Source organism: Orbicella franksi, chromosome 2, assembly GCF_964199315.1.
Source record: "Orbicella franksi chromosome 2, jaOrbFran1.1, whole genome shotgun sequence".
Taxonomy (NCBI): Eukaryota; Metazoa; Cnidaria; class Anthozoa; order Scleractinia; family Merulinidae; genus Orbicella; species Orbicella franksi.
Genome location: NC_138146.1, coordinates 23,203,896 through 23,215,123, shown reverse-complemented (window position 1 = coordinate 23,215,123; position 11,228 = coordinate 23,203,896). Strand labels below are relative to the sequence as shown.

General features: G+C 38.8%; 2 protein-coding genes across 2 annotated transcripts in view; one reads left to right on the top strand and one right to left on the bottom strand.

Moving 5' to 3' along the window:
• LOC145471918 (telomere repeats-binding bouquet formation protein 1-like) overlaps positions 1–5,734 on the bottom strand; it is a 9,382-nt gene extending 3,648 nt beyond the window's left edge. Inside the window, exons 1-9 of the mRNA XM_081454905.1 lie at positions 5,099–5,734; positions 4,248–4,376; positions 3,600–3,725; positions 3,097–3,157; positions 2,715–2,857; positions 2,001–2,126; positions 1,316–1,468; positions 497–649; positions 1–15 (exon numbers count right to left, since the gene is read on the bottom strand). The exon at positions 1–15 is cut by the window's left edge and continues 56 nt beyond it. Coding sequence (XP_081311031.1) covers positions 1–15; positions 497–649; positions 1,316–1,468; positions 2,001–2,126; positions 2,715–2,857; positions 3,097–3,157; positions 3,600–3,725; positions 4,248–4,376; positions 5,099–5,249 — 1,057 coding nt within the window. The 5' untranslated portion in view covers positions 5,250–5,734. The remainder of the gene's footprint in view (positions 16–496; positions 650–1,315; positions 1,469–2,000; positions 2,127–2,714; positions 2,858–3,096; positions 3,158–3,599; positions 3,726–4,247; positions 4,377–5,098) is intronic.
• A 476-nt stretch (positions 5,735–6,210) lies between these two features.
• Positions 6,211–7,836, top strand: LOC145471904 (uncharacterized). The gene is made up of 2 exons (XM_081454903.1): positions 6,211–7,190; positions 7,762–7,836. The coding sequence occupies exons 1-2, from the start codon at positions 6,267–6,269 to the stop codon at positions 7,834–7,836; spliced, it is 999 nt and encodes a 332-aa protein (XP_081311029.1). The 5' UTR covers positions 6,211–6,266.
• The last annotated feature ends 3,392 nt before the right edge of the window (positions 7,837–11,228 follow it).

Below are 11,228 nucleotides of genomic sequence, written 5' to 3'. Positions count from 1 at the left end.
GCCGTTGGTTACGTTCTGAAGCAGACATATATCAGCTGAGTTATGAACAAAACTGTTTTTACAGTATCAGGGGTTTCATTAGCATTTTCAGCAAGAGGGGAACTAGGTTTTACAGCTGGGCAAAACTTTTTGAACTGAACTTCTTTAAAGGAGAAACTTTCCCCTAGATGGTCAAACCAAGCGGGCAAAATCATCCTCACAGGCGGTCAATTGCCTGGTGTCTGGCCCTTATGAAAACCCTGCAGTATGCTTTACAATGTATCTCCTGTAAATATAAACTACAAATGGTCTGATTGAGTTACCTCCGAAATACTTTCAGAGAAAAATAACATTTAATGAAATAGTGACAATGACCTTTGTGAGGGCATTTTTTTGTTGAATTTTGGAGGTTGCTTGTAGGAATTTCACCAGGTTTGCTGTTTATCATTGCCTAGCGGTAGCACATCATCAATTATATCAGATTTGAAATTGGAATAGAGCATGTACAACTCCTTACCACATTGGTCGACACAGATAGAAAGTGCTAGGATACACTTTGTTCTGAACGTTTTGGACACTACATCATCCACACCAGGAGTCTGGCTTATATCAAGGCACTTGATAAGTAAAGACACGAGTCCAAGATCTGCTGAACTATCTAAACAGACTGCTGAAATATTAAAAAGAAAAAATTATTATACTAATAACCTGTGATACGGTGTATGTAATTATTTTAACATGACTTTGCTATTATAAAAATAGCTTAAGCTATAGTGGCACCATTCCTTGGAACAGTCTTCCTTGTGACTTAAGGGAAGCAGAGTCCCTGGGGCAGTTTAAACGCCTACTAAAAGGAGATGTATAAGGCACGGCATTCGTGGAAAGCAGCTTTTTTATTTCATTATTTTAATCCTATTAGATATTAAGAATTGAATAGATTTGTAGTTAAGCTGACAAATTTTTAACCTTGTTGAAATAAAGATTAAGAATGTATGGTTGCTCTCATCCTCTCTAGCAACAGACAACATACTTATCAAGCCTAGGAGGACCAACCTTTGGTCCATTCTTCTCAAAAATTTTCATGAAACCTCAAGTTAAAGCTTGATTGAGTTTTGACTCAAGTTTCCTAAAGTTGCTTTTTGATCCTCAGAGCTAGTTCTAGCTGTTCACGTTTTCCTGACCTTTGATAAAATGTCCAAGGACGTTAAACTGTTTGAAGGACAGAGATCTTATTGATCCTAAAAACACAATTAAAAAGTGCGCAAAAAGTGACCTACTTCATGACAGAAGTTTCATACTTGTCAACTTGGGATAGAGTTTACATTATATGACCTACCATGACCGGCTATGGCAGATCCTATTGTGTTAACAACATGCTCTAGAAATGAAACGTCTTGAACAGCTGGCTCCTTGTGTTCCACATGCTCTTTCAGCTGATTAATCAATGCACGCAAGCCTCCCAAGAGACGCCACTTTGACTGGCATTCAGCTGAGTATTAAAAGGGGTCGAGATTTAAGTCGTTTAGAGAGAATTATCTCAAAAAGCAAAGAAGTGTAACATAAAGGAAACTAAGATAACTAAAATCAAGTCGAAAGAAAATTGTGTTCTATCCTAGCCAGAGCGATAGCTAGTAACAGGCAAAACAAGACACTTGCCTGAGTCAGTGGTTTCTGTTGATTTTGTGATGGAGGAAAGTAAAACACTATTGACAACCAAATAAAAAAACAAACAAATAACATTGCCTCAGTCATAATTTTATTTCTGGGTATGCCCCTGGTATGTAAAGGTCTAAAGCTATAGGCCACTGCTTGCATCTACTTACACAGAATTTCTGTTTATAATGAGGCTAGACCTGTAGTATTTTAAACCCTTGAGGGTCTAGACAAGATTGGCATGATGGTTGAGTTTGTCTGGCAACCAACAGTGGATACCATTTGTTCCTCGTGGGTTGAAGTGGAATAAGTAAAATTTACGTAAGAAGTATTTCTCTGTCCATTACATTTACATATCAGATTCCTACCATTTCCAGAAACAATTGCTGAAATTAAGGTGGTTGTTGGTAGAACGATATTCTGTTGTTTTGTGGCCATTTGCAGAATATTCACTATCATGGGAAACAGTCTACAACAAAGTTGCTGATTTTGAGCTGTGAATAACAAAAATATTTAATACCCACTTAACCTGTGTCTTCACTATATATCTTACAGGTAAATCACAGCATAACTGTGGTCCTCAAAGTATGAATATTATCCTTAGGGAGATTAAGCAATGAGCTTCAGCCAGCATGCACATGGCCTTACTGCAGCCCCAGAAAAGGTGAAGAAGAAAGGGGCTCTCCTGAGGCTTTGATGAGATGCTTGCCATATTTTCACTACCATGAAAATAATGTTCCGGTATTGCTAACATGGCTCTATTGCAAACTTCGACAGTTCTTATACTAATACATGTTCCTATAATTACTCATCATTACTCATGTTCCTATAATTACTCATCTTTCAAATTTAGCTGCAAACATACAACAAGTAGGTCATCAAAAAATGATCACGAATAAAACCTGCTATGCTTGGGACATGGTCAGTACCATATGTACAACACAATAAAAAAAACTGCAATCTTAAGAAAACTCATACTTTATCATGAAAAATCATGTTTCTGATTGGATCTGTTAGAAACCTCTCATGTGTTAAATAATACAAAAAAGATATTTTTATTTTTAACTGTTTTCTTCACTTACTATTTTGTGGATTTTGTAAAAGAGAATGTAGTGCAACAACTACAGCACTCCACAGATGAAGACAGTTTTCCTCAATATTATTAAACCACCTTTCACTTGTATCATCACAAGAGGAAGACAGTTTATATATTGGAAGACAGCCCCTATAAAGATGGAATTATATTAAATGATGCAATTTGATGCATGTGACGAGAAATGAATAGTTTGGCATTTATTGGTATATTATACAAGCAGCACATACATATATGTAGTATGCATCTTTCAATTTTAACAAAAATACTGCTTTTATCTCGTGTAATTAACAGTTAACAGTAAAATGGAATATGGACATTACATTTTTATGAATTATGGTCATTATATGATGTTTTTTAAAAGAACTTACTTGTATAGATCACATAAACTATGTAAGCACTTTGTTTCTTTTGCAAGATTTTGTCCTTCACCTGCATAAAATTGTAGTAAAAAAGCAAGGAAAAATAGAGAAAGTTGAATATCTGATTGAAGATGGATCACACTCAAGGAGGGGGAGGCAGAAGAGATCCCACTATGTAAAATTGACAGAGTGATCTTTTGAAATCTAGAAAATAGAACTAAAGGTATGTGTCCCCTTGAATTGATGCATGTGGCTTGAATTTATTTCCAACCCTATAAGAGACTTGTTTTCCTTGACAAGTCATTCCTGTCATAGCTACATCAGGCTCTAATAATAATCATTCATTTTAACCCCCCTTACGTGATGATCACAGTTTAGGATCTTTACACAGATTTTTTTGGTTACTAAGTTTGTTCTGTGTAGGCCTGCTGTTTGTTGAATCACCATTTTTTTTATTTTTTCAGGCTTCATTTACATAACTTCATGTACATAACTGGGATGAGTGTGCTTACAATTCCCATCACAAATGGTCATTAGTAAAAAAGCTGATGTTGTAGCAGCAGGTCTGTTCTTGGCTTGTAAATGTGACCGCAGTAGTTGGAATACACTCTTCTTTGTCAAAGTTCTTTGAGAAAAATCTAAAAACAAAATCATAAAATTGGTAAAAGTTAAAAACAGAGTTTAACACAGTATATCTAAGTTATGCAAAAGTTGTTGGATTCTGTTTTTTCATATAACTATAAAAGTTATATATGACGCAATAATAACATTGTCTCAGGTCCATGTAAGGTGATGTTTTAAAAGTCTACATGAGCTAAGTGGCCCATCAGGCTGGAGCTTATCCCAGTTTCTGTAGCCCAAAGTGACTAGGAGTATTTCTATTGCCATCTGGATGGGATGCTACTCAATTGCAGGGTTACCCCTGGCATTAAATTTGCCAGTACTCATTTATAAACCTGGGTGGAGAGAGGCACTGTGAGAATAAAGTGTCTCTCAATAGTACATGACCCAGTGCCCCTGGCCAGGGCTTGAACCTGGACCACTCAATCCAGAGACAAGCGCACTAATTCTGAGGCCACTGCGCCTCCCACAAAATTGGTGATGCAATAATTGTTTCAGTTCAGTGTCTTTGTGTTTCATTTTTTCCTCACAAAACTCACCATTTCCTTCTGTGGCCATGGCCAAAGTATACAGAGCTGACTGACAAACTGCAGGACTTTCTGTAATTTTACACAGACTCAGCACATACTCCACTCCACTTGATGAACAAAAATAGTCTTGTGCCCTTTCTAGGAAGAAAGTGCTTTAACTCTTGAAGCCCCAAGAGCAATACATTTTACTGAATAAATGTTATAAAATGATGGTTAATGGTGCTAACACAGAAAGGAGTGACTATGAATCTGATTCACATGACAAGAAATGTTGAAATCATTTTTTCCTGATATTATTGGAGACTAGGTTTACAAGTAATTACTATTCCAAATCTATTGTGACTGTTACTGACTATAGTAGGTGCTTCTGGCCTCAACATACAGCCATCCTTTCTACTTGTTCAGTAAGACTAATGCATTTTCAACAAATTAGCCTTCTTCATTAAGGAAAGGTATCATTAAGACCACAGTGACCCCAAATGTTTCTTCGAACCTTCATTGGCATTAAATCATCCATGTTAAATTATTTCAATATTCCCCAACTTTCCTTCAAAATGTCAATTTTCCCTGACTCACAATATAATTCGCTGACTTTTCCCTGACCTCGAAGAATTTCTTTCCCTGACCATTTCCTGCATATCTGTGGCAACCCTGTTATTGTTTAACACCTGATCAAATGACAACTAGAGTTGACATGGATTTAAAGATAAAGGAATGCTTTTCAGCTCTCTTCTGAGTGTGGACAAATGAGCTGAGAGAAAACAAGAAAAGCACATATTGACAAAATATGACCCACACCACATGAGCTCACGTTTAAGTGGTCCTTGCATTAATAAACACGTAAATCATAATTCACTTACTATTTTGAGAGAGAATTTCACCAAGGGCCCTCAAAGCTTGTTGCTGCTGAGATGGATCGTCTTTCTGATATTTCATGGACTCTACAAGTAGCTTCACATCTTCAATCTCTTTCTTCGATTCAGAATGAAGATCACCACTGCCAGTATTCATGATACATGTAACTAATAGAGACTGTAGGAAGCTAACTTATCTGCAAATATAAACAAATGAGGTCCCAGACAACGATAACGTCCCAAGTTTACATTAAATTTTCTCTGGTACCATTCCTGGTTAATAGTAAATCGGAGTGACCTCCCAATATCAGGACGGACCGATATTTACAAGCAAACAACAGAAGGCAACCGTGGAAAAGAAGCTATGCTTGTTAAGAACAACAAAATTACCGGTAAAACCTCATCATACGTACCTGTTTCAGCTGTTTTGTAAAAACAAAATGGCTAACAACCGTCCTAAAACCCAGTTTTTCTCGATCCATGCAATTGTTTCCTCCTCAGGAGGGGTGGACTAGAGCGGTTTTCGAGTGTCGTAAAACCAAAACCAAACCAATTACTTACCAATTAGACTATTCAGCCAATCTCAAACCGAAGTAAAACCAAAACCAAAACCAAAGTAATTGTCTAATTACTTTCGACACTCAATTGAAAACCGCTCTAAGACCTAAGATTATTTAGACCAATGTTACCCAGAATGATACAGGCATAATATACAGTTTTAGTCAAGCCTAAAAGCGGAGCTCCTGGGCCGCTTTGTTAAAAATCCGATTAAGCTAACCCAGGATAAGCGATAATTTTGATTTGAGTTTTGTAACTTAGCGGTAAGGTTTTCTCTTTATATTTTTGGCCTTCTGTTTTGATCTTGAATAATCTCAAGTCCTTACCCAAAAGCCGTGAAAAACACTTGTGTAGACAATTATACTTCTGTTAACTTTTAATCCTGCGTTAGCATTAACCCAATTTCCGAACAACCCGGCCCTAAATACAACAATTAACCTGGCATGAGTCCCCGATCAAGGAACTACTTCCCTCACCGAAGGGTTACCTAAAGTTCACAATAACTAAAAATTAAACAGCTAATAAAATCATAAATACATAGATGTAGATTACCAGCTTACTAAACTGCCACCTATGAAGCGTTGATAGAAAGGCGACTTTTTATTACGTAATTTCAATGACTGGACATGGGTTGTCTACTGTGCCATCGAGCAGAAGGATCTTAGGAGATGACCTTGGGGCCCTGGGGACGAGAATGTGCACGGGTGGATTAGGACAGAATTGTTTTGGCGTTCCTGGAGTGATCATCGAAATGGAGAATCGAAAGCGGAGGAAGCATCAGGCCGATCTATTCTCTCCTGAGGCCATTAGATCTCGTTTGTCTGCCAAAAAAAAGTTAGAAGCGGATATAGATAGTCATGTGGAATTTCTTTGCAGAGTTGACCTCAACGCAGTGGACAACCTCAAGGAAGACGAAGCGCTCGCGATATTGTCGGCCAAGCTCACTTTGAATGGACTGTCAGTCTTGAAGTTGGCCATGAATCATGTACCATGTACGTACACGATGCGTTGCAGGGAATTCCAAGACTTTCCTTTTCGTACTGTTTTAATTCATAAGATTGTTACTGCCTGTTGTAGCTCTCGTTCCCTTGATTCGCTCGCCGATGTTCATCTGTATGTCAGTTTCCTTGAAAAGTATTGTACGGAATTCCTCTGTACTCCCGAGGTTCTACCGCACGACAAACTTTGGAAGCTATGTGAAAACGGTGGATACCGTTACACGAAATTTTTGTCACCTCCGGTAAAATCTTGCCTGAGCTGTGAGGAAGGCATCACGATGCACAACCCACCCTCGAAAGCCAAATTGTTCACCCTTCAAGGCCCTATTCCTGCGTCGAAAATCACCCTTGAGTGCAAAGGTTGCAAAATAAGCTATGGGATAACAAAATTCACGGATAGTACAGGAGCCCATTTCTATCCAAATTCAATATCAAGTGATGTGATACAGATGACAAACACCTCATACAGGGGCGGATCTAGGGGGAGAGTACAGGGGTGCGCACCCCACCCCTGGATGACATACGGCTTTCTAATGTATCTGGTATTCTGCAAAAAAGAAAAAAAAAAGAGAGAGAGAGAAACTATGTGGTTTATTGGTGTTGGACTACAATATGTGACCAGAGTGATTACTTTGGCTTTGATTTTACAACATTCAATTGAAAACCGTTCTAGCAAACTTGCGCCACCATGTGATCAAATCAAAAGTAAATTCAAAACCAATCGTGACTCGCTCGTACATGTTTTCCCGCGCTTTGCGCTAGCTACATGTATATGCTTCAGGTCATGATGGGTTCACTGGACCATTGTCTGGGTCCTTTGATATTGGCCAGTGTGATTACTTTGGTTGTGATTGTACAACACTCAACTGAAAAACCACTCAAAGAGTGCCTTTATAATGTTGTCAGAGAAAGGGTTTCGCCAAACTCACTATCTAACCAATTCACCATTTAAAGATACATTTTAAACTGAAAACAGTCATGTGACGGCCAAAATTGAACAGGAAGTTAGCTGCATCTCGCTCGCCTCTCTTGCCAACCCTATCCAAACATGTTCCTACCTGTTTAAGGTGTGAAAAGCAGGCAACAAAATTGTGTCTTTATCTGTGAACGTAGAATTGCAAATACGAGACATTACAGCGGAGCTCCGGCCGCCCTTGGGCCGCCAAGCGGAGCACCATACCCACATAGGAAAGAAACGGAAACCCATGAATTGATTTTCTTATGGTTATCATGGCTGGCTTTATTGCTTGTGGGCGCGTGCGCACGACGGCGTCTAGCAAGATGGCCGCCATACTCCAGCTAATCGGTTGACAGAGACATGCAGCCTTGATTTAGTCTCCTTCTTTGATATTGGACATCCATGTTATGGTCAATTGACACCTGTCAAAAGAAGGTATCCACTGAGCAGTATCATGTGATCATACCGCGGGCTCAAGTTTAGAGCTCATCGAGGTCACGTGTTTTTTGAAGTTGACATCTGACCAAGTGCTGGTTTTCTACTGGATCGCGGGCTCATGTCAGGTTAACTCGTATATAAACAGGGCTAAGTTGTTCGGAAGCCGGTTGACGCTAACCCAGGATTAAAAGTTAACCGAAGTATGAATTTTTCTTGTATACAAATGTTTTTAACTGCTTTTGTTTTGTGTATTTTGAGATTATTCAAACGCAAAACAGAAGGCCAAACAATGTACAGAAACACTCACCGCAAAGTTACAAAACTCAAATCAAAATTCTTGATGTTATCTTAATCCGGCTTTGGACGACCCAGCCCAGGAGCTCCGCTTTTAGGCTTGGCTATATCTACATAATATTCCTGATATTCAATGTTCGTATTGCATGGCCATTTGTTAAAGTACACCCCAAACCGTTTCTTGTTCTCACCAAGAACAAAATAGTGAGCCACTAAACCGATGACAAATTAAATATACGTACCTTACAAAGAAGGAAACCATCCACATGGTGAACTAAACTGCTTGCTATATTCTTACAACAGTTCAGATTCATATAGCATTTATCGACGGTGAAGTCTCATAACTTCGCGTCCTGTTAAATGCGGAACTTCTCAAGAAAATGTTATGACGGCATGTCTTTTTTGCCTATCCGGATATTTTTGAATCCGCAACTTTTTCTTTCCGGACACGGTTCCCGTCCACACGGATCCGGCGAATTCGGCAGCGAATCCGGATATTTTTTAATCCGCTCTCCAGAGAGGAAAAAAATAAATCCGCAACGAATCCGATAACGCGTAGACGGTGAATCCGGATATTTTCGAATCCGATGACGAAGCAAAATCGTGTCCAGTCTCTTACCGAACAATAAATTAAACCAATATGGCGGCATAACCTGTAAGGCTAGTTTCTCTGGAGTGAATCCGGATACCATCGGGTGCGTGTGGACAGGCGAATTCGATTTGAATACGCTACGTGTTGACGGAGAAATTTTTGAATCCGGAAAGAAAAAGTTGCGGATTTAAAAATATCCGGATACGTGTGGACGAGGCCTTAGTTCATAACTCACTTGAAAAATGTCCAATTCTGTATATAGCAAATGAAAGCACTTTCTCATATCGGCGACTTTCGCAGCAAAACGTGGCTTGGCGAAGGAACCGTTTCACACGTGCAAGAGTCTTGAATAAATCATTATTTTTGAATTTTTGAAACGCGTTTGCACCGGTCAAATGCGAATTTATCTGCCAAACATCTTCGCAAATGGTAAACGCTGTTTTTTTCTGAGCTTTATTAAAAGTCCTACGCATCCAATATGATTCAATTTGCTCACATAATCTAAAAAAAGAGTTCAGTATTTTTTGGTAATAATTTTCTAAATTCTCACGTAAAATGGACAATTTATTTATTTATTCATTTATTTATTTATCTATTTATTTGTCTCGTTTCTTTTTTCAGAGAAGAAAAAGTATTTTTTGTTACTGCACATGGGTTAATACCAGACAGTTAATGGGTCTGTCTGATCCATTTTTGCAGTATAAATAAAGTCTTTACTTACTTTACTTTACTTCTACATTCTAGAGTTGTTGATATGGAAATATATACTTTGTTTACCCGACGTCCGGAAATAGATCGCAATAGACCAATTTCGATATATTAAAATTCAGCCTAAAACAATAGACCTCAGCACGAGGCTCCGGGAAATAAACCCTACAAACTCTGTATTTATTCCCCGGAGCCTCGTGCTGAGGTCTATTGTTTTAGGCTGAATTTTAATATATCAAAATTGGTCTATTTGTTTTCTCGTGTTAATTTATGCGGGAATACCGCCGCGGTCATTTACAAGGGACCTGGGCATGAACAGGGTTGTTATTAACACCTGCGAAGCATTTTTACATTCGCATACGGATCATTTTAGATTTCCCTATAGTGGTTAACAACTGAAGTAAAAAACATTTCTATTCGAAACAAAATGCTGTAGCGCAAAGCTTCTTCAGCTGTGTTTTGTTGCTAGGCACAACTGGAAAATGAGGAACGAAGGGGTATTTTTGGAACAATTTTATCACGTAATTTACATTTGAAGTCACCAACTAATTAAGAACCACAACGAAAACATTTACGGCCCATACAAATTAACTGAGTACTGATATCAGTAATTTGCCGTTTGTAATGAATCTGTTTACGGAAAGAATCAAGGAAAAACATAATAGCCTGGCTAGAGAGTATGCAAAGAGGAAAATTCACCACAGGGAGTGCTGAGGTTGTCTTGGTTACAACTATGTTGCCGGTATCCAAGGATGTTACTTTATTAACGAGGCTCGCGTGTTTTTAACTGGAGTGAAAACGTCAATGGATTGGAAAAGGCAAAGTTCTGGAAACTTGCAGCCATGTTTTTACACCTGTCTCACTGTAAAGGGAACAGAATCTCGAGAATCTGCACTGCTGCCATCGAAGCCACACAAAAGTGTTTCTTCACAGATGTGGACTCCGAAGAAAAGTGTGGTGGTTAAACCTCCAGACCTAAAAATCAAGGGAAAATGTCTTGGAAACAACCTTGACAAGGACAATAAGGCGGTTGACATGAAACCCAAGTCGGTGGTGGACATTACAACAGAACAGAGCTTCAGTGTAGAAGATAAAGACATTCCCAGCCAGCGCGAAGATTTCAAAGAAGCTAACCAAGACGTTGAAAATGGCAACGGCGGAAAGATATTCTTAGCACTCCTGGAAGCATCGTTGAAGAAAAAATTGAATCCAGAGTACATTGACATTATTCCAAGCCGACTGAATCGTTCTATCGCTGTTACATCGCCACAATGCGATAAAAACTCGACAACATACCCTCGTTTTTCTTCTCGACAAGCAATCAAAGAAGAGAGATTACCTGTAGAGTTAAAATTTGGAGTTCGAAACCCCAAAAAGGTGAATTACAACGCAGCTTTCAAACGCCCAGACATTGCACGGCCGAAGACAGAGTTGAGTTACTATCGAGGAAAACTAGAGCCTCTTTTGCCAAGAAAAAATCCCTCCAAAAATTTACACGCCGAGTTGGAAAGAGAAGAGGCGGGTAACAAGACGGCAACTTAGTCTACATGATACCAGTCAATCACCTGTTCATTGAAATGGCTTTCCATT